The sequence below is a fragment of the Impatiens glandulifera genome, unplaced genomic scaffold (assembly GCF_907164915.1).
Source record: "Impatiens glandulifera unplaced genomic scaffold, dImpGla2.1, whole genome shotgun sequence".
Lineage (NCBI taxonomy): Eukaryota > Viridiplantae > Streptophyta > Magnoliopsida > Ericales > Balsaminaceae > Impatiens > Impatiens glandulifera.
The window spans coordinates 60,239-84,482 of NW_025919626.1; the positions used below are offsets into that span (position 1 = coordinate 60,239).

Sequence of the window (24,244 nt, forward strand, 5' to 3'; positions counted from 1 at the left end):
TCTATTTCTGTAGATTTTTAAACTTAATTAATAGCCTAGAGGATGGGGAGCCAAACATGATCTCACTCGTCCACCATCCTTCCACATTCGAGTTAAAATCATCTCTAGTCAACCACTTGTTCCTGAATTTGAAATGTCGACTAGTTGAAACCACCTCCCTCCGCTCAATAATGATATGACGATGATTAGAACATATTCACGGTAAGACCTTCTGAAATATATTAGATACACCACGAAAAATCAAGTTATTCACAAGAAATCTATCCATGCGGGATTGCATACTCCCACTATGTCTGTTACCTCCTCTAAATGTGAATTGTCTTCCTTCCAAAGGCAAGTCAACAAGCTCAACATTATTAATTATAAAGGTTTTTTTTAAAAGCTTTAGGTTTCGAATCTCTTTTGAAATTCAATTTATCTCAGCGAATTAAACACATATTTTCAACCAATTTAGGCGCCTAATAGACTCGAACCTAGGACACATAAGGCGTTAGATATATATATAAAAGAGTTGTTTTGATTTTAAGTGAGTTTTGTTAAATGTATAAATTGTATATCCAAACGAAACATTAATTGATTGCAAAGAGCGCCACTGCTGACTACATAGTTTTCAATTATTTTGTTAGCATTTTAAAATAACTTTTGATTTGAAGTCTAAAAATTTGTATTTTTTTCTTAGGATGTTTTATTTCCTAACTCATAATAACGATTGGATTTTTCAAAATAAAAACATATTAATTATTTTATAAATTTTAATTAAGAAAAAAATTATAATAATTAATTTATTCTCCTTTTCTTGTTTAGGAAAACAAATGTAAAAAATTAAATTCTTTTCATTTAACTTTTTTTTTCCATCTTTATTATTAATATTAAAATAATTTAAATTTAGAAGTTAATTATTATTTTATATGTATAGATAAAAACAAATATTATTAGAATAAATAAATAGAAGAGACAATGCAATTAAAGAGATCAAATTAATTGAATTTGAATTTCTACATTATAAAAACTAATTAAAATTGAAATAAGAGAATAAGAGGGAATCTGTTTTGTTGAATAAATCAGTCAAATATTTAAATAGAAGCATGGAAATAAATTAAAAATATTAATTTAATTTAAAATAGACTTATTGTTTATTCTATTCAACTATAAATAATTGATTAATTAATTAAAATAAATTTTGATCTTAACATTTTATATTAAATTTTAAAATATTATTATTTAAAGAAAAATAATTAATTTATATTTATTCTTAAACTAGTTCGTATTAGAGTAATGATAAATATTAATTAAATTTATAATTAAAAAAATAAATTAATAAGTAGGAGGAGGAATGGAGAGAAAGAAGGAAATATAAAATTATAAGATATATAAATTAATTAATAAAAATAATTTAATTAATATAAGAGATAAATTAATTAATGAGAGGGAAAGAAAAATAAGAATATTCGTGATTAAAAAGAATCTTGAATTTTGACCGTCCTTATCAATATTTTTTTTTAATTTATTTTGATTTTATTATTCAACATAAATAAAATATTTTTATATTTACAAATTTAAATAAAAATTATTATTTCTTCAAACAAATAAATTCATCTAACTTATTTTATAACTAGAATTAATTTTTAATAATTAAATGATTACTTTTTTAATAATTAAATAATAGTTCAAAAAGTAAATAGTAGAAGTCGTAACTTCATATATTTAAAAAAGAATTAATATTATTTTATTTTAAATAATTTTGTATGATTTAAAAATAATTTTTAATTTTATATAAGTAACAAAAATGAATAATTAAATAAGATCTTACTCCATTGCTCCATGACCCATGTAGATATGTCAGTGTCACTCAATGCCCAAATAAAATACATTTATCAAATTGTTTATTCTAAGTTTTTCTAATTTATATATATATATATATTATTTAGTATGAAAATTATCTTTGGAAAATATTGTTAAATTTTAACTTTAACTTATTTAAATTATTTTATCTTAAATACTATTTAGTTATAGTACTTGTTACTCTCAACTAGTTTTAAACTTTGTTTTAATTAATAATAGAAGAAAACAAAATCTTTTATTATTTGTTTCCCAATAAATATTTTAAAAGTATAATATCAATAATTATAAAAATCAAAACTTGTTTATATATAATAATTATATAAAAACTAATTATTGATTAACATAACTAATAAAATTTAGAAAAATTATTTGATAAAGACTTATTTTTTCGCTTTCACTAAAATTATTTTAAAATTCCATAACAACATTAAAACATTTCTAATTCTTAAAGAATTAATCTATAAAATATTATAAAAACATACTAAAGTCTAAGATTGAAAACATAAAAATGTCATATGAAAATTAAAAGAACATTACATAAAGTAAATTCAACCGAATCAATCAATCCAATCTTCAATCTCTTTGCTCCGACAGGATAACAACATTATCACCAGTATTATCATTTCCAACCACCGGTTCTTGCCCTTGAACTAAAGAAACTTTTAACAACCCTCGTGGACTAAAGATTCGAACTTTTCGATTTTGATTGTCTTTCGGTGTCTCCTTTGGTTTAAGGACACTACTCTCTTGACCCATAATTCTATTGTTGCTTGTCACTTCGTCTCTTTCGGCTACAGGATTTGTTGTACTAGTGACCCATTGTAAGTTTGATTGAAAATTGGGACTTGAGCCAATTGGAACCGATGAAGAAAGTTGTATGGACTCGCTTGATTCCATTTCTTCCCATGTTTTATATTCACCGGGTCTAGACGCGTATACACTAGCTAAAACCTAACAAAAAGAACACTAATCTCATGTCACATTTAACTTTGTAAGAACAAAATTCAATTAGCTAGACTTCACCAAATAGTGTAATTTAGCTAAATTTGGACCCAAAAAAGTAGATAATTTATGAGCACCTCAACTTTCTCATAGGCTATTAGTGAGCTTGAAACTAAGCCATTTACTGAACGCCCATCTTCACCTTCAAATGAAACCATCAATCCTCCTTGTTTGTCCGCTACTGTGGAGTCGGTAGTGTTTGGCTTAATGGGCAAAATCAACCCTGCTAATGTTACAACTTTATAAAATCCCTACAAGAGAATCAAAACAATTTAGAAAGTGTAATTGTATCTATGAAAATATAAATTGGTGTCGCTAAATGTATAATATGGCATGTATAAAAAAAAATAACTCACCTCATATTTAATTGTTGACAAGTAATTGTCTCCTTTTTGAAGTGTAACTTCTGATATTGAACCCGTTGCAGATATAACACAAATGTTTTTCTGCATATTAGTAGCATACCAATATAGCTTCGAACATATGTCCTAATTAAGAAAAGAAATAAATAAAGCCATTTAAAAACGTTATAAGTGCGCCTAAAAATCATTTGCTTTGAGCGGTAAAACAATATTATTTTTTTATATTAAGTTGTACATACCTCCCCCTTATAAAAATGTAAATAACGTATATCAGTGTCTTCAACAATATTTTTGTCAGGCTCACCTACAAAATATTTGTATAAAGAGCATAAGTATTTTTAAAAAAAAATTATTTCAATGAAATATTTTGAATGTTACATTTATTGTAGAAAAAAATACTAGAGAGTTTGTTGATATAACGTTTTTATCATTTAACTAAAGGATTTAGAGAAAGTAATATAAAAAAAGCTTTAATAATTTTTATTACAAGTGTTAATTGAAAATACTTGTAAATAGCTTGTGAAAAATCTAATCAATTTTAAATTAAATATTATTTTACCTTTTTTACATATGTTACTAGAAAAATCTGGTGCTAGTTGTGGGAGTGCGGAAGAGATTGGGGGCAGAGACATGGCCGACGAGTTTGAATGTGCTAGTTGTGGGGGTGCGGAAGAGATTGGGGCTTGAGGCATAGACGATAAGTTTGAAGATTTAGGTGAAATAATTGATCGGAATAACCTTGGCCTACCTCTCGTCTTCCTTCCAAATATATTCATTCGAGGGGTTGAATCTAGTTGTGCGTTTATGGAGAAATTGGAAGAATCGTCACCTGTAACTTTTTCTCCGTCCATGATGATTTTTTTTTAACTGTTCAATCACAAACTTTATAAATGAATAGAAATTTGGTGTGAGTTAATAGAAAATGATTTAAAACCTAGAAATGCACACAAAATAGATTAATTAAAAAAGTTATTAAAAGTCAAAGCATAATTTAGTGAAATGTTAGGTGTTAGGATGGTTGTATACAAAAATAAAATCACATACAACACATCTCAATTTTTTTAAAGATAATTTTTTTTTAATAATCCACACTAACAAATGAATGCTCTAAATTGAAATTTTAGAAATAACAAAAGACAACCAAAAAAATCGAACACATATTTGAAACTTATATATCAAAATTTTCTGGGGCCAAACTCAAACAAGTATTACCTTTAAATAAGTATATAGTTTTCAAAAAATATTATATGTATAAAATCAAGATACATAAACAAAATTAGGGGGGATGTTTTAAAATGCTGTGAAAATGATTAAAAAAAAAGTTTTGAAATATACCTGAAAATATATAAACGTGATCTCTCTTTCTCTATATAACTCGAATAATATGGTATCCCGTAAGATGAAACTACATTAATATATATAGGTGCAGATATAGTCTTGTTTGGAATGCCTTAATCATTTGTTATGTTATATCATGTTATTATTGTGTTTTTTAAAAGAATAAATAACCAAATATATAAAACTAAGTAGGTCTTTATATTATTTTTAAAATCAATAATTGTATTTTTAATTTATTATAGAAACAAATTACCTTCACGTACAATATTTTTACTTTTTCCCTTTTAAAAAAATAAAAAATATGATGCAATTAATTTTTTAATAATTATATTACAATAATCTTGTATATATTAGTATTACTATAATATTACTAAAATATTCACCTATATTCTTTAATATTTACCTTTTATTCTTTTATAATTACTAAATTACTAAAAGTAGTCATTTCAAATTTCAAATTTCAAATTTCAAATTTCAAATTTCAAATTTTTTCAAATTTTAAATTTCAAACTTTTTCAAATTTCAAATTTCAAACTTTTTCAAATTTCAAATTTCAAATTTCAAACATTTTCAAATTTTAAATTTTAAATAATTTATATTCAATAAACAGATTACATCAAAAAAGAAATTAAAAAAGACATAATAAAAATAAAATTAAGAGGGAAACAATAAAAAAATTCAAACGGAAAAAAAATTTACGCAATAACTTATTATCATGAACTTTAACTTTAAACAATTCATTCAACCCGATGCATCATTCTTCATACAAGCAAACGAGGCAACAAGAGATTACAACAATTGATTCAGACAGAGACAATGAGAGACTCTTTCTCAACTCTCATTGAAAACCAGGATGCATGAATTTGGCCTCCAATATGGTCAACAACACATGAGTTCGTCTTAGGTTTTTTTAAAACAAATAAATATACAATATGTACATATTTATAAAACAACTTAAGAAGGGATCGTTTCTTGACAAAATATAATGAAGAATGAGCCTGCATATAATTAAGTTTTCATTTTTCACATGTGTGAAATAAACACATTATTTGGGAGAAATGAATTCTTATGTAAATTTTCTCAACGAGAAATTAAACCTCCAATCTTCTTCTTCTTAGAGATGTATGTAATATTGGTTTGTGACAACTGAGTAGATTATATCTCTATAATAAGATTCTACATCAAAGAAGGCATAGATAGGAGGTGGACAACTCGAGTTTAGCAGGTCAGTGTTTCAACAAAAAAAAAAGGAATACCAATAACTTGAGTCTCATCTTTAGTATGATAGGACTGCTCAAGTTAGTTGGACTTGAACCCTTATAGACATGGATAAAGTGCATAAACCATAAGTATCAAATGCTAGAAATCATTCTTCTAGATCTTTTTCTAGTATTCATGATAAATAACTTGAGAAGGAGAAGCAAAGTGAAGAATTAACTAAAGAAATATGCTCACTATATTTTTTTAGCTTTCAAAAACAAAGGAAAATATAATTAAAGAATCATATTACATTAAACAAGGGCTACTCTGTTTGTTGCTATGTCAACTGAGATTTTCATCAGGATAATGACCATAAATTCAACATTTAAGGTTTGAATTTTCTCAAAAAAATTACGAAGAAAATCAAAATATTAAGAGGATGTAGGTTCTCAATTTAATTAGAAATTTGAGATGGTGAAGATGAAGGAGAGACCATCAAGGAGTACACTAACAGATTACTCACAATTGTCGTCAAGGTAAGATTGCTTGGCACTAGATTTCTTGATTTTAGATTGGTTCAAAAGGTGATGGTAACTGTTTTTGAAAGGATTGAGGCTACCATTTTCTCATTAGAGAACACTAAATACCTGTCAAAAGTCAGCCTCACAGAAATCTTGAGTGACTTGCAGGAACAAGAATATAGAAGATTGATGAGGAATGAAGGGTTTGTAGAAGGAGCATTGTCAGCAAAAGTGCAATCAAGCCAGAGTGAAAAAGAGAAGAAGAATTAGAAAAGCAAGAAGAAAAGTGCATATTCAAATTTTCCAAGCACAATTAGAGGTGAGAAGAATGTGAGAAGAATGGTCAACACCTTTTAGATGCTAGAGAATGCCAGATGTACAGTGTGAGAAGTATCATATGATGGGCATCACAAAACATTTACAAAATTAATCTGCAGTAGAAGGATGTAACTCAAGTTAACCTTTAGCAAAAAAATGTGGCTCAAGTTACAAATCAGGAGGAGAAGCTCTTTGTGCCAACTTGTTTTGCAACAAATAGCTCAAGTAATAATCGGCTTGTGGACAATGGTTGCACTACCCACACTACATTTGATCGAGGACTTTTCAAAAAACTAAACACATCATTCAACTCCAAGTCAAAATTTGTAATGTAGAGTACTTTTTTTGGAACGAAGGAATCCGCTGCTCCTATGGAGTGCGACTAATCCCCGCGAGTTAAATACATAGCCCACAAATATACTTAACCATTTAACCAGGCGTAGAACTTGCCGCCTTATGGGCTTGAACCCAGGACCTCATGGAGGCCTGAGGGATATCTACCTCTTGTTGCCGCTAGGCTAGAAGAGGGGACGTAGATGTAGAGTACTTATAGTCAAAGGAAAATGGACGGTGGCAATAGGAAGTTCCTCGGATACTAAGTTGATTAAAGATGTGTATTCCTGACATCAATCAAAATTTATTAAGTGTTGGTCAGCTACTTGAAAAAGGTTTAAATGTAATCATTGAGGGCATGGAGTCCCTAATCAAATATTCAGATGGGGTTGAATATGTTCAGAGTCATCATGAATGGGAAAAGCTTTGAGCTAAGTTTACTAAAGGAGGACCTATTAAGCTACAATGTCTCAAGCTGAGATTTGGCATAAAAGGCTAGGTCATTTTTTTCATAATACAATGCTGAATTTGCAGAAGAAAGGGTTTTTAAAGAGGCTACCTCATTTAGAAGCTAACTTGCTAGAATGCAAGTCTTGTCAATCAAGGAAGCAATTAAGACTTTCTTTAAAACAAGCAACCTGTAGAGAAACTGAAAGGCTAAAATTGATCCACACAGACCTTGATTGGCCTCACATAACTCCTTCACTGAATGTGAGTAAGCATTACATAGTTTTTATTGATGACTATACAATGATGTGATTGATCTATTTTCTCAAGTTCAAGTCTGAAGTTGCTGGTGTATTTTTGATATTCAAATAGTGGATAGAAGTTCAAAGTATCTGTAAGATTAATGCATTGAGATCTTATAATGGAAAGGAGTATACCTTAGAACAATTCAATCAGTTCAGTGAAGAAGCTGGAATTCAACACCAATTGACAACCCCATACACTCCACAGTAGAATGAAGTGAATGAGAGAAAGAATTGCACCATCATGGAGATGACAAGGTGTATGCTTCATGAGAAAGACTTTCCAAATGTGTACTGAGTAGAGACAACAAACAGTGCAGTCTTTAGTGCAATCTTTCTACTCAACATGCTACCAATCAAAGTTGTGGAAGGAAGGACACCCTTTAAAGCAATCAGATTTAATTAGTATCCAATGTATTGATTGTTGGTTTACCTTAGAAAAACTACGAAAGAAAATAAAATGACTTCATTTGAGTTAGTGAACATACCAAATATTGCACATTTGACATGTTTGTACATGTTACCGCATCGATGAATGAGGAAGGACACAAAAACATCATATCAACCATTTTCTACCATAAACAACGAGAATTTTTAGTGAGTTTACTAAAGAACGTAAGGAGACAATAACACTGATCATGTATAAAGCCAATGAAATGCAGATTATAAATCTTATAATTCTCATTTAAACTTAGAAATCTTATAATTATCATTTAAAGTGTAGGTATGAGAAGAATCAAAAGAATAAGTTCTAGATAATAAAACCAATTTGAATAGAAGAATAAGGCTAGCTACCATAGGATTGGACCACAAGCTTACGCTCTATGATTAAAGTTATGTCGATTAAAGATTTACAAGGATTTGTAGAAAATCAAATGAGTAAAACAAATAATCAAAATTATGCAACAAGAATAGATATAGGTCCTTTAGACGATGAAGCTCATGATCCACCAACTCCTAACAACATATATAGCTCAACCAATGACTACACACAACAAATCCTAATCCTATAAGTACTTAACAAATCCAAAAGAATATCAAATAAGAATTTATTACAAAGAGAGGGAGGAGAAGGATACATAGTCCATGAATTGAGAAGATCGCAAGAGAAATCAAACTACCACGACGCTGATCAAAATTTGTGAAAGACGAAACCCTAGAGTGAACGAGTTCTAGAGCATAGATTTCAAGATGTTGGCGAGAGACTCAAAGTAACCCTTCTATCTTTTAATTTATCAAGTGTGTCACTTTCTATCGCAAGGTGTTAGGTTACACTATTTTTTCTTCAAATGTTGGTCTATTTACCAATTTGTTATATTTAATACTAAAAATTGACCGCTTTAATAAAAATACAATTAATATTATTATTTACTAGTACGAGTTTTAATAAATCTTGTAGTGGTTACCTACTAATGTATGAATTATTAACACCGAGTTGATTTTTTAGAAGAAAATATATTGAATTTAAAATTTTATAATTAATTCAATGGGAAATTAAAGTAATTGAGAAAATGGAGTTCTAAGCAATGTGGTAAAATGAATTGTTGAAATTATTATTTGTTGTCACAAAATTATAACTTTAAAAAGTTTAAAATCACCTAGTGTGGTGAATTAGTAATTTATTTTTATAAATAAGAAAAGAGTGAGCAATTAACACAGGGAGGCCATGATGTACTTTCAAATGTTGATGATATTAAGCAATTTGGAATATTTTATTTTATAAAATCTTCACACAATTATTTCAAATGACCACCTAAAGAGAATTTAATATATATATATTTTTTGTTATTTTATTCCTACATTTTTTAAGAAAAGTTGAAAATATATATTATTTAAATTTTTAATATTACCAAAATAATTTACTCTATATAATTAATTGACCTCTTAAAATAATTATTGTTTTTTTTAACAAACCTAAAAAGATAATATTTTTTAAAATAAATCAAAATATACGAAGGACACATTGATCCGGGCTCACTAGTAAAAAAAATACCCCATAACGATCAGTATTAACTTTCAAACCGATCGTTATAAACCTATAGCGATTGGTCATATATCAATCGCTCTGAATCGGCAAAAGTCTTCTCGCTGTTGTCTTAATTAGCAACGACGATGGATAGATAACCAATCGCTATAAGCATATAACGATTGGTTTATTAACCAATCACCATTTACTTTAGCATAAAAAAAATTTAAAAAAAATTATTTTAATTTTCTTCTTTTAACAAGAAGAGTCTTTTATACATACATTTTAACATACATCATCCTTCAACATAATTGAAAAAATCTATTAATTCCATACTTAAATTCTTGCCAATAGTATGTACAATAAATTAAAAAGGATTCACTCGATGAAGATGATAATGAATTAATGAAAATTTGCTCCATCAACTCAGACATGGCCTAGAACTTCTTCTCCAACATTATCGTGTCTTCACTAACTGAATCAAATCCTCTAAGAGGACCGCCATAATCAATGTAAGCCATCAAATATCCAGCCAAGAGGGTAAAAATTATAGCTGCAACAATTTCTTCACAGCAAGCTAAGGTATTAGGAGATATATCACCTAACATTCTTTTTCCTCCATCCAGAACTGCAACTAATTTATGCTAGTTGAGAGCATGCAAAATGAATTCCACATCAGAATCATCCTGAAATATTATCATTACGATTGTTTTCAGACTCATCCTGAAATATATTTATCACTCATTCAGTAGTGGAATAGCACACACAAATAGATTCTGAAATAATAAAATTATGACATTTATGCTGAGTTCTTACATCTGAATCAACTGAATCCTCTTTTGAATCATGTGGAAGAGAAGGCAGAGAAATATGACTCTTAAAAGACATTTAAAACAATAAGCATGGTTTCTTCATCCTAAGTTCACCCCTTCTAATTTTAACTTCTCTTTTAAGGCATCCCACAATACAAAGAGGATAACTATAAAAGATTACTGACATAACTGCAAAAACTAGTTATTAATCAAACCTCATCTTCTCCCTATTTTTCTATCTCCTCAAATGCAGACTTTTCTTCCTGTAATGCCCAAATACAAAATCTTAGAACATGAATAACAATAATAAACAATATCGAAACCAGGATTTCAAAAAAAAAAATTAAAACTGATTTTGAGCCTCGAATCTAGCCTTGAACTTTGAGGATTGGCGATGTTGTCTCGCGATTGGGAACCGTGCTTTTGTTTGCAATCACAAAACGTGTTATGAATCTGAATATACTCAATAGAATGAACATACACATAATTATTCAAACTATAGTGGAAATCAATCCAATTACTCAACCAAACCAAACCATAAATTGAAATCTTCTTAATACAAGATCATCCATCAAAACAAAGTTCATTAATCTAGTTATTATCAATCAAGCATAAACATTCTCTAATAAGAGAATGCATCTACAATAATAAAACTCTTCTAGAATCCTCCAACATTCCTTATACGCCATCCTTGTAATCTAATTAAGTAAAATGTATAAGGTAAGTGAATAAAATCTAGAAATTCTTCTTCAACAACTAATTATAGTTTCAATTGATGCAAATAACAAACAGGCTTCTAAATTCTAATGAAAACAAGTATATACTAGACAAAGAGAGTACCTTCCGGTGTCCATCGAGGAGAATCAAAGAGCATTGAAGTGAGCAACGAAGAAGCAGTGGCTGTGTGAAAAGGAAGCATGGATACGATGGAGATACTAGATCATCTGTAACTGGTCCCCCACTATTTGATTCCTCAGGATGTACCTCTTTATCGTAATCATTTTCCTCTAACTCGTCTTGGTTTTCAAATGCATCAAAAGGTTCTTTATGATCGGGAATAACCAACTCATCTGGGCAATCGACAAACATATATTCCTTTCCCCCTTCATCCAATTTCACATCATTCGAAACATCTTTGTCAGAATCTTCAACAGAACTCACATCTCCATTAATATTGTCACTGATTTCCATCTATAACAAATTAGATTAATAAATAATTTCAAATCAAATAAAAAATGATTAAGATTTTAATAACATAGAAAAGAATTACTAACAAAGATTTATAAAACATTCAACCAAGAAGAATATCAATACACCTGCCCATTCTTGGTTGCTTTTGCATCATCTTGTGGAGAGGCGAAGTGCAAATCTTTGGAAACTCCATTTTCAATAACTTCTATGAATTTCAGACATTTTCTATCATAAGAAATATAAACCAAACAGCAATTACCTAAATTCAATAGTAAAGGGTATAAAGTTGTCTCACTAAACGATCAACTTAGCTCCACCAACAGCACGCGGTCCACAACTTAGGAGGTCTGTTCAATAAATTATCATATAAATCAGTTCATCAATTCGATAAGTAAGTTCGAACTAAAGCTTAATCGTGAAGATTCAGATCGTTAACCTCAAAACTCAAGGAGATATAGGTTTCTTTGTCGGGATGCCGAAGGAGGTACCGGACGGCTTCGCCTTGACACCTCTATAGAGTCTCGACGATGCGCCACAAACGGCGGCGTTAAATCTGAAAGTGAACCTGACGGCGGACATTATTGATAGTTGAAGAAGTGGATGCTGAGGGTTTAGAGAGGGGATAGTTTTCTGGAAACATATGATAAGCAATCTATTGAACAGACGCGCAGGGGAGGGAAAAAGAGAAATAGATTGGGAGCAGAAAAGATCGAATTTAGGGTTAATTTACTTTTTTTTAAACGAATCGCTTCTACTTTTTTTTTATAATTGGTTTTTATGATTAGAACATGTATATGATTCAATTGTGCCATGATAAACCGGATTCTTTGTCAAATTAATGACACTCTAACAGTGACATCGCAACATACTTCTCTTGGAGTCTTAACCCAATTCTCACAGAAAGAGTTGCAACCACATCATCTCCTTAATAGCCTCTATTATAGTAACATACTCTACCTCACAATTAGAAATAGTAACAATATTTTACAATTTGGAAACTCAATTGATTGTAGTTCCTCCAAGAGTATAGATGTACTTTGTTGTGCTCTTCTTATTATCAATATCACCACCAATATCAATATCAACATCAACATATCTTTCCAAACTTATGTTAGACATTGGAAACACAAAGTGAGACTCATACTTTCTCTTAAGTATCATAGTATCCACTTTACTACTTCACAATGTTATCTACACAAGTTACTCATAAATCTGCTAACAACTCACACTACATGTGCAATGTATGGTTGTGTGTAAACCATCACATACATAATACAACCAATGACAAACCAATGACAGAGACACAAAACTGTCTATGTAATTTTTCTCATTTTCTGTTGAAGGTGACTGATCATTGGATAGTCTAAAGTCATTAACTAAGGGGTAGTAACTAATTTTGCATCGTACATGTTGAACATGCTAATAACATTCTTCACATATTCTTTTTTTTTTTTAAGTTTGAGAACCTCTTTTTCTCAGAAGATCCTCATTCCAAACATTTATTTTACAGCACCCAAATTCTTAATTGCAAATTTCTTAAACACCTATTTATTTAGCTTGTTAATCTCATACAAGCTTAGTCTAGTAATAATGTCACCAACGTAGATGAGTAGAATAATGTACGATTTATCAAATCTCTTGATATAGCAACAATGATCAGATTCACACCTCATAAAATTGTTACATTTCATTAAGTTATTGATTTTTATACTATTGACTTGAAGCATGTTTCAAACCATACAAACTGTTTTGAATTTTACACACAACTTTATATTTTCCTTTACTTTAAAACATTGTGGTTGCCGCATGTAAATATCTTCATCCAAATCACCATAAATTTTTTTTTGACATCCATTTGTTGAAGATGAAGACCTTGTTTTAAAACCAAACTCAAAATAGTTCTGATTGTCATTAATTTGATCACTAGAGAGAATATCTCGTTATAGTCAATATTTTTCTTCTGCTGAAATCTTTTCACAACCAACATTGTCTTGTATTTTAAGCTTTTATCATGTTCTTCTTTAATCCTGAATATTCATATGTTGTAAAGTGTTTTCTTTCTCTTTGGTAGTTTAGTGAGCTGTCAAGTCTAATTCGATGTTGAAGAGTCCATCTCATCTTTCATCGCTGACTCTCACTTTACTAATTCATTAAAACGTATTGCTCGCATGTAGCATTCATGTTTACCTCTATATGTCAACAAAATGTAGTTCAGAGATGGGGACCACCGCTTGAATGATTTTCGATCTCTTGACGATCTTATCAACTATATAACCAGTATTTACTGATTTGCATATGGGGCTACATTCACAATGAATTATTCTTCAACAACACCTTAGTCTTCTTCGATAGTTAGTATATGTTCAACTGAAAAATATCTCAAATCAATTGTACTATACTCTTTCAATTTGGAATTACCATATGAAGTCCTCCCAATACCATCTTTAGAAAGAACACGTTCATTGAAGATGACGTTCCTACTATGAATTATATTCTAATTTTGATTATCCTATAAGCGATAACCAAACTCGATATCACCATAACCAATGCAAAAACACTTATTAGACTTTCAATCAACTTTGATTTTATCGTATTCATTAATATGTACATATGATAAACAACCAAACATTTTCAGATAAATATTTTTACCTTTTTAATGCCCCAAACTTTGTATGGAATTCTGAATTCAAGAGGTACATAGGGTCTTCAATTTATCAAGTAGGCAGTAGTGTTGATAACTTCTACCTAGAAGATTTTTGGCATCCCATCGTGCAATCTCATGCTTTTAGAACGCTTGTTCAATTCATTCATTCAACTACTCCATTTTCTTGAGTGTGTTGGGAAATATTCTTTACCATATTGATCCCACTTTTAACACAATACTCTTTAAAATCTGAATTGATGTACTCACCTCTATTGTTGAATCTCAACACGTAACTTTCTGTTAAGATCTAAAGGATATAAGGACCATTAATATTATTTTCAGTATTTTCATTTATTCAGACTCACCCTGACTTTATGTTTTATGTTTAAACCATCTTTATTTTCTGTTTTTAACAAAGTGGCCACCGGTTAGGCTAACTCATCATTCAGACTATATGTAATTCTGAATACCCTCTTTTGAAGGGTATGAACGTTATTGAATGATTTTTTTCTATCACCTTACAGTTCTTTGATCTTTTATCTCCTCATTTCTATCTATTGTCTTAAACCCTAATTTATATTCATAGGTTACATCTTAGGGTGTAACAAATTGGTATGAGAGCCGACGATCCGACAACCATGGTGGAAACACGGAACCAAGCGGACAACGACTCCTTGCGAGCAGCATTGACATCAATTTCACAATCATTGGAAGAACAAAGGAAGTAGACGGAAAATAAGATTAACTCACTTGAATAGAAGATTGAAAACATTTCTGTAAAAGAGAGCTCAGGACGAGTAGATTTAGAGAAATCCTCCCGCACTACACCAACTAGAGAAAGGCAATATATACCCTCAACCCGCTTAACTAAGGTTTATTTCCCGAAGTTCGATGGCGTGAATGTGGAAGGATGGCTCATTTTGGCAGAGCAATTTTTTCGAGTCGATCATACAGACGATGCGACTATGGTATGGATCCTTTTCAAGGGATGCACGATTATGGTATGGATCATTTATTCAAACTCATAGTCCTACAGTTGCCCTCACTTGGCATTTATTTAAAACTACTCTGCTACAACAATTTGGAACTTCTATTTGTGATAGTCCCATTAGCCAACTTATGAATCTAAAACAGACAGGGTCTATACAAGAGTATAACATGAGATATATGGCTATATCTCAAAAACTACTCAATATGCCTGATGAGTATGTGATTGATTGTTATTTGGGTGGAATACATGAAGAGATAGCGAATACAGTTAGGATATTAAACCCAAGGTCCCTAAATGAAGCTATGGCAGTAGCCAAAGTATAAGAATCCACGTTCAAATCCCTATTTACCTGAGGTAGTCTATATTTAGGTAACCCTCCCATCCTTCCCACACCAACCCAAACCCAATCTAATTTTACTTGGACACCATCTTATAAACCAGCTTATCTCCCACCTAAACCAACTTATTCACGACCAAATTACTCACCTACACACATTGTCTCTCAAAGGAATAAGTACTTCCAACAAATAGATCCCAAAATCCTAGAAGAGAAGAGAAGAAAGGGACTATGTTATACTTGTGATGCTAAATTCGATTCTACCCACCAATGCAAGGCTAAGTTATTCATAATTAATGTAGATGAGACAAAAGACAAGGAGTTCCTATTAACTGAAGCTAGAGAGACTAGTGAGGTTATTCCTCAAGTGGATGAAGCATCTATATCTATACATACCCTTGATGGATCGAAGAAATATTAAACTCTGAGAATATCTGGAAAAATAGGTCAACTATCAGTCATTATTCTCATTGACATAGGGAGCACACATAATTTCATTAATAGTCAGGTAATGAGAAACATCAGTCATCAAGTGCAAAAAACAACTACTCTACCTGTTAAAGTAGCTGATGGATCAAACATATTAAGCACAGCGAGCTGTGAAAATCTCAAATGGACAATGGATGGCATCGAATTTATGGTTAACCTCAGAGTTTTGGACATGGCTTCCTATGATATGGTTCTAGGGATAGAATGTCTCATCACTCTCTGTCCATCAACTTAGGACTTTAAGAGACTAACACTATCATTCTGTAAGAATGAAATCCCATTGTTCCTGTAGGGAGTAAACCAAATGGATATTTGTATCTTGGAAGGATATAAACTTGAAAGAATGTTAAAGAAAGTTGCACAAGCAGCGTTAGTGCAGATGATCATACCTCAAATGAATCAATGTCAATTGTTTCAACTTACTGGTCAATGGGAATTTGAAGAGCGGGGGAGGAGGAATTAAGCCATCTGATTACTCCAGTTTGAAGAAGAGAAGACATCTTCTGACATCCTAACCACCTACCTCCAATCAAAAATCAAGACCATCAAATACCTCTTAAAGAAAGAACCAACCCGATATGCCTAAGATCATACCGATATCCCTCCCTCTAGAAGGCAGAAATTGAAAGAATGGTTGATGAAATGCTTGAGCAAGGCGTTATTCAACCTAGTCACAGTGCATTTGTCGCACCAGTGGTCTTGGTTAGGAAGAAAGATCTGACATGGAGATTATGTATTGATTACAGGAAATTAAATGCTGCCACCATAAAAGACAAATTTCCCATACCTGTGATTGAAGAACTACTGGAGGAATTGCACGGTTCAAGAATTTTTTCCAAATTAGACCTTCGTGCAAGTTATAATCAAATCCGAATGATACCCGCAGACTGCCACAAAACAACATTTAGAACACATGAAGGTTTATATGAGTTATTGGTAATGCCATTCGGATTAACTAATGCACCCTCTACCTTTCAAAGCTTAATGAATGAGATATTTAAACCGTACTTTCGTAAGTTTGTCCTTATGTTTTTTGATGACATCCTAATCTATAGAAGCTTTAGACGGGAGCACTTGCAGCATCTAAGGTTAGTTATGGAATTGTTCAGAACTAATGATTTACTTCTTAACAGGACAAAATGTGAATTTGGGTGCATTCGAATATCATATATGGGCCACATTATTGACCAAGAAGGAGTTGCAGCTGACCCCGAGAAGTTACAAGCAATGGAAACATGGCCAATCCCCCAATCATTCAAGCAGCTACAAGAATTTCTGGGTTTAATGGGGTACTACAGAATGTTCATAAAGAGGTATGGATTAATTGCCAAGGCTTTAACTGATCTATTAAAAAAGGGAAAGTTCGAGTGGAAACTAGAAGCACAAACTGCATTCATGGAATTGAAGAAGGACATGATGACACCCCTGTTCTAGCTTTGCCAGACTTTGCACAACCATTTGTGGTAGAAACGGACACGAGTGGCATTGGAATTGGGGTACTGTTGATACAGGGAAACAAGCTGATCGCTTTTATCAGGCGAGCCATACTAGCAGCCAAGAATCCGTCATCCACTTATGAACGCGAACTAATAGCTCTTACATTTGTCGTGGAAAAATGGCAATCATACCTTCGCTACAAGCCCTTCATTGTCAAGACCGATCACGAAGCATTGAAGCACCTTCTGGAACAAAGAGTCCAGAAACCTGCTCAGGAGAAATGGCTGTATAAACTTATTGAGTATGATTTCACAATACAATACAAAAGAGGAAAAGAGAACATAGTGGCTGATACTCTATCTCGTCATAAAATACGATACAATGTGCGGGTATATCGGTCTACCATTCTCTAATCATAAAACGTATAAATAAAGCTTGACAATATGATCCAAATATGATTAAACTCATTCAAGAGTTAACTGAAAATGAAAAATCTCACCCAAGTTATACTTTCATCGATGGGAGTTTGAGGGGAAATGGCAAATTGGTGGTTGGTTTTGATAGCGAGCTCCGTTCTATTTTGATCGCAGCCACGCATTTAACTCCAATGGGTGGTCATTCAGGAGTATTAGTAACAACCAAAAAGCTGTAGTTGGGTTACTTCTAGGTGGGAATGTTGATGTACGGGAGTTTATTCGTAAGTGCGATGTTTTTCAACGGAACAAGATCGAACTTGTGGCCCTTAAAGGTCTCCTTCAACCTTTACCCATACCGAACCAGGTCTGGCAATCCATTTCAATGGACTTAATTGAAAACCTTCCCCCAGTTGGAGAAAAAACCGTCATCTTGGTAGTAGTGGATAGACTCTCCAAAATGGGACATTTTATCGGGTTAAAGCATCCATTTACTACTAAAAGCATTGCAGAGGTGTTTATCGACAACGTCTACAAACTACATGGAATGCCCTCATCTATTTTAAGTGATAGAGATAAAATATTTTTTAGCTCGTTTTGGAGAAAATTTCTTAAACTACAGGGAGTTCATCAAGTGTTGTCTACCACTTATCATCCCCAAACAGACGGGCAAACAGAACGAGTTAATCGTTGTATTGGTACTTACCTGTGTTGTATGGCAGGTTAGAAGCCTAGGAAATGTATTAAATGGTTACCACTAGAAGAATGGTGGTATAACACGAATTTCCACTCCGCGACGAAATCCACTCCTTTTGAAATAATCTACGGAAACGCACCTCCTATCCACACTCCTTACTTAGGCGGAGATTCGAAGGTAGACGAAGTTGATTGTTCACTGTTGGATAGAGAAGAAACATTAAAACTGCTGAAATTTCATTTGAGTCGGGTACAGAATCGCATGAAACAACAGACAGACAAACATCGTACTGAAGCACAATTGAAAATTGGGGATTGGGCTTTGGTTAAGCTCCAACCTTATCGATAATTATCGGTCTGAGGAAATCACCATAAGCTCCAGAATAAGTTGTTTGGGTCGTTCATAATTAGTGCCAAAATAGGGGAAGTGTCTTATCGATTGGACCTTCTAGTGGGATCAAGAATCCATAACATGTTCCATATTTCACAACTGAAAATCTATCAAGGAAATCCAAGAGAAATTACTGCACTTTCTGAGATGAAATCGCAAGCCTTAACTCCAGAAACCATTGTACAAGAAAGACTTATAGGTGGTAACACAAGACTGTGGTGCTAGTGAAATGGACATGACATGCTGATGAAGATAATACGTGGGAAGACGAGGAAGCAGTTGAAATTGCACATCCAGAACTAGTCGCAAACTGGGGAAGAACAAGACAGCGTTCGTTTCGCCGAGGTCGTCGAAACATTGAAGAGGAGGGTATTGTTACGATCTAAAGGATATAAGGACCATTAATATTATTTTCAGTATTTTCATTTATTCAGAATCACCCTGACTTTATGATTTATGTTTAAACCATCTTTATTTTCTGATTTTAACAAAGTGGCCACTTGTTAGACCAGCTCATCATTTAGACTATATGTAATTCTGAATACCCTCTTTTGAAGGGTATGAACGTTATTGAATGGTTTTCTTCTCTCACCTTATAGTTCTCTGATCTTTCTTCTCCTCATTTTTATCTATTGTCTTAAACCCTAATTTATCTTCATATGTTACATCTTAGGGTGTAACACTTTCTAATTTGTTTCAATTTCAACCAAAGTCTTCCACTTCTTTAAAACAACAAATACATCAGACTTGTTTTTCATAAAATAAACACATATTTTTCTTGTCAAATCATCTAGAAACATCACATAGTAGTGTGATCATCAATAGAAGAAACAAGTGCAAGTTCCTAAACATCAGTGTTTACTAAGTCTTGCCTTTTTATTCTTGAGCTCCTTCCTAGTCTTTAATAAACTCGCACGTTTTTGTTATCCAAGAATGTAGTTTTTACATATATGATGTTCAACAGACTTCAGGTTTGGAATCTGACAATTCTTCATATGATTTTTCATCCATTTTTCACTCATATGGCCTAACCTGTAATGTCATAACTCGTTATTCTTCGAGTCATTAACAATAATAACTATGTCTATACATGTTGACGACATGTATAACGTTCTAGTTTTATGATCTCGAGTAACAACTATTACTTATTTAGTCACATATCATGCACTGTTTTTACAACTAAAACTAAAACTATGACCTTGGTCATTAATTTATGTAACATAAATCAAATTGTGTATTAGACCTAGAATGTGTCTAACCTTATTAATCTTTCAAATAAAACTATTTGTCATTTTCAATTTAATATCCCACAATATCTAGTAGCTCACAATCTACAAGATAAAAAATCCCGTAATTTCTAGCCGTATAATTCTCCATTAAATCTTTGTGAGTAGCAGTGTAGATGCTCTCGAGTCCAAAACACATGAATCTATCGGGTTATCAATTGATAGAAGCAACACATCAGTGACAGTTACTATAACTACGTTGGCGGTATCATTTGTATCATCACATTTCTTCTTTAGTGCTTTGTAGTCCTTTTCAAGTGACCCTACTTACACAATTCCAACAACCAGTTCGCCCACATTTGGACTGACTCCGCATGTCCTCAACATAGACCTACTCTTACCTTTGTTGAAAGTTATATCATTATCTCTGCCCATGTTTTCAACATTAAGAGTATAACCTTTGAACATTTCACTCGAATCATTTTATGAACCTCTTAAATAAGAATACGATCAATAACTTCAATAAATTTCAAATTAGAATTTCTAACAGAGTTACTAGTTGACTCCCTCATAGGTTCATAGTTATTTGATAGATATACTAACAAGATCAGGGCACAAACTTCGTCCCCAAAATCAACCTCAACTGATAGCAATTGATTCACAATTGTATAAACTTAATTCAAATAAGTAGTGATAGAAGTACAATAAACTATTCTTCAATTGAAGAGTCTTTTCATTAAATATTGGTTGTTAATAGATTGTTTCACATACATATTAGAGAGAGCATTATTGAGACCGATGGTGGTCTTCTCCTTTGTTACGTTGTGAACAACAGTCTTGACTAGCATTAATTAGACAACTCCTAAAACATGTTTATCAAAGAGTTTCCATTCAGATTCATCAATCTTCTCTAGTTTCTCACTCAAAAGAGTATGAAACTTCTTTCCGTAGAGATAATACTCAATGTACATCCTCTCAAATTCACAATCATCGAATATTTAAATGTCATGACATATACTATTCTCGTCTGTCATCGTTTTAAACTATCCAATCTATCCTAGAAGCTCTGATGCCAGTTATAAAGATTTGATTCCCTAAATTTGACCTACTTAAAACGATCTACCAAAACGCAAGAAAATAAGAACACAAAAAGACATAGATATATAGTGGTTCACTTAAAAGAGTTACATCTACTTCAACAACCACTTGATTTCACTATAAAGAAGAAAAAGTAATAAAAAGTTTTGCCTCACATTTTATCTCTAGAATTTTGTCTTACTATTAAAACTTTTAATAATAACATATTTATAAGATAAACATTAAAATAGTAAAATTTAAATAACTCTTGGTCAGGCCCAAGCCCAAACCCAATAAACTCTACATAAATTAACTTAATTAGAGTTTATTATAAGTGTAGGCTTCACAACTCAACAAAAGTCTCATATTAATAATGAATTACTAGATTGTGAATTATTATTAATTGCATACTAGAATGTGGATATATGGAAGTCAATTTCAAATTATAAGGTCCATAGTTGCATCCTTAATCACATGGTGTATACATATTGTTTTCTTGTAGTTAGTTCAAGTCTTTGTTATATGAATCGTTCCAACCATTTTTTCATATCTTAGGTGAATATTTGGAAGGCCATTACAAACTATCAGGTTCGATGAGCGTTCCACGAAGTTTGATTCCTACTTAGTTAGTCTATGCACATCGCTTTCTCGTAGGGCTTTGTTATATGAGTCATTCCAAACGTTCTTGAATAGGTGGAAATCTTGAAGGCCATTGCAAACTATGAGGTCCAACGAGCAATCCACGGAGTTGCATCCTTATTCAATTGGTCTATTTAGTTGGTCTATGCACATCACTTTCTCACAAGGAGAATATATTAGTGGAGAACATAGTAGAGCTCTACTTCTAGTTCGGGAATCTAAATTAGAGGTCACTTCAACTCACCCCTTTGTTTCTTTAAGTTGTGGAGCTCGTCGTTCCAAGGAATCACCGATGCAAGGAGCATAATTGATTAAAGTCATAGTTCACAAGAAGAGAATGAAATGAAATTAGAATGGGGAATCCCTACGGATTGGGAATTCAATCAAAAATTTTAAATCATGATTCTCCTCTTCGTCAAATTGTCTTCTCACTAGACTTCGATGTTTTCTTCCTTCATCTGTGAGCTTTGAATGAGCCTTCTCTACAACCTGGAGGTGTTTCGAAGCTCAATTGAAGAACTATTTAACATCTTCTTCTCTAGTGACCAAACCTTGAAGAATTTGATGGTATTGATTGAGATTATGGTTCGAGGTTAGTCTTGACCTAGCCTCTTCCTAAACTAGACTCAATAAACACTAACCTATAATCTAGAAGCTAGGTGTAACAATTAATTCATGCAGTTTCAAAAAATAATTCAAAACATACAATGTTCATAAATTGAATAATTTAATTAAATAACCTAGAAATTAACGCAACGTCGATGTACAAAATCGAAAATGGATCAATGCTATGCTACTTGAAGAAGGAGCCTACCTGAAGAGCAAATGAGGAGGAAGAACAATCGCTGGAGAAAAACTCGCAGGAAAAGATGACTTTCTCGATGGAATCGCCTTAAAAATGTTCTTGATGTGGTCACTTAGCTCTCAAGTCAGGTTCTATCTCTAAGTATGTTTTAAAATCTTGAAAGTGTAAATCAATGAATGAGGAGGATCCTCATATTCCTTCTAAAGAGTAACTTTGGGATTAATTAGTTTAGAAACTAGTAACTTGGTAATTGAGTTGAATAGACCTATTCATTAACTCAACCAAGTCTTGATTGAGTTATTTCTTGTGTATAATCGGTCATGCTACACTTTGAGTTTTGAAACAATTCAAATGGTGAAGTGTAGGCCAAGTTACACTTTTTTAAAACTAAGCATTTTCTTGTCTCAGATTTTAGTCGTCTTGTTCAAACTAAAACTTCAAATGGCTATAACTTTTCACTTAGATCATCATTGAGGCTGAGTCATGATTCATTGGAAAGGTATTGAGGTTAGCTAAATATTTTGTCTTACTCTACTATATACTTGAGGGATAACGAATCGTTGAAATCAGGCTTTCCGAACATGGAAAAAGAGTCAATTTAGTGGTTGCCTACGGCCCTACTCGAAGCGAAGGCTCAATTTGGGCCGCGAATGGACACTTTCTTGGATTGGACCTAATTTAGAGTTTCAATTCGTTATACTTTTAACACTATTCTTCTGATCTGAATAGAACAAGGCCTCCGGAAAATTGAATTTATTGACTATTTCACCCTGTAACTAGATAGACTATGGGTAGTTCAGGTGCGCTCTTAGTCTGTGAAAGGAGTAATCGAAGACCGCCCGCCTAGTCTGCCTTTCCTTGAATGGTTGGGGAAGAATGACCTTATTTTTACTTGGCGGACATTCTTTCCAGCCTTACTCAAAAAGGGGATGGGGTTGAATGAACTCCCTCTAGAGACTGTTGCCCATGGGGATAGGGTAGCCCCGACTTCAATAAGTTCTTCGTTCGACCTCCTAATGAGAATTAATTATGAAGTTTAATACATTCTGCAAGTTCATGAAATTTGTGATGGAAGATCATTGGCCCCAAAATGAACAATAGGCTTATGGGCAACCTAGTGTGGGTTGTAGGTCGAGCCATGATTGATACTTGTTCTCAAGAGAAATCCAACACAAATATCTTTCCAATGGTAGTTCAATTACACCAAATGGTCGAGTGAGGCGAAAGATATTAATTTATGAAGTCACATCTATCTTTAGATCGCTCTAGGATTGAAGTTGGTGTACTTACATCATGTTGTCGGGATGCATAAACCACCTTAGTCGTTGAATGGATACTCAGGACCGATATTCGATTGGGATGTGTCTCAGCTTACCAACCATAGGTAGCAATCCAATTATGAGGCAATGTGGCTCAAGTTATGAATTTTTAACCGTAAGAATGTCCAGATTGATCATATTTTGGT

At 32.3% G+C, this 24,244-nt stretch overlaps 1 protein-coding gene and 1 long non-coding RNA gene across 3 annotated transcripts; both read right to left on the reverse strand.

Annotated features, from left to right (window-relative positions):
* Nucleotides 1–2,415: 2,415 nt before the first annotated feature.
* LOC124918284 (AT-hook motif nuclear-localized protein 1-like) lies at nt 2,416–4,057 on the reverse strand. The gene is made up of 5 exons (XM_047458481.1): nt 3,766–4,057; nt 3,446–3,510; nt 3,201–3,332; nt 2,922–3,095; nt 2,416–2,793 (listed from the first exon to the last, which is right to left on the reverse strand). The coding sequence occupies exons 1-5, from the start codon at nt 4,055–4,057 to the stop codon at nt 2,416–2,418; spliced, it is 1,041 nt and encodes a 346-aa protein (XP_047314437.1).
* A 5,847-nt stretch (nt 4,058–9,904) lies between these two features.
* LOC124918285 lies at nt 9,905–12,380 on the reverse strand. Of its 2 annotated transcripts, none has more exons than XR_007097360.1 (5): nt 12,071–12,380; nt 11,930–11,981; nt 11,760–11,839; nt 11,284–11,634; nt 9,905–10,706 (listed from the first exon to the last, which is right to left on the reverse strand). It is a non-coding gene; the product is annotated as an uncharacterized LOC124918285 (long non-coding RNA). The 2 variants fall into 2 exon arrangements; XR_007097361.1 differs by having other exon boundaries at nt 9,905–10,896.
* Nucleotides 12,381–24,244: the final 11,864 nt, after the last annotated feature.

Coding starts and splice junctions, on each gene's coding strand:
- LOC124918284 (XM_047458481.1), bottom strand. CDS start 4,057: ATGGACGGAGAAAAAGTTACAGGTGACGATTCTTCCAATTTCTCCATA. Junction 3,511..3,765: donor TAGTAACATATGTAAAAAAG/GTAAAATAATAT, acceptor AATATTTTGTAG/GTGAGCCTGACAAAAATATT. Junction 3,096..3,200: donor TGTCAACAATTAAATATGAG/GTGAGTTATTTT, acceptor ATTCTCTTGTAG/GGATTTTATAAAGTTGTAAC.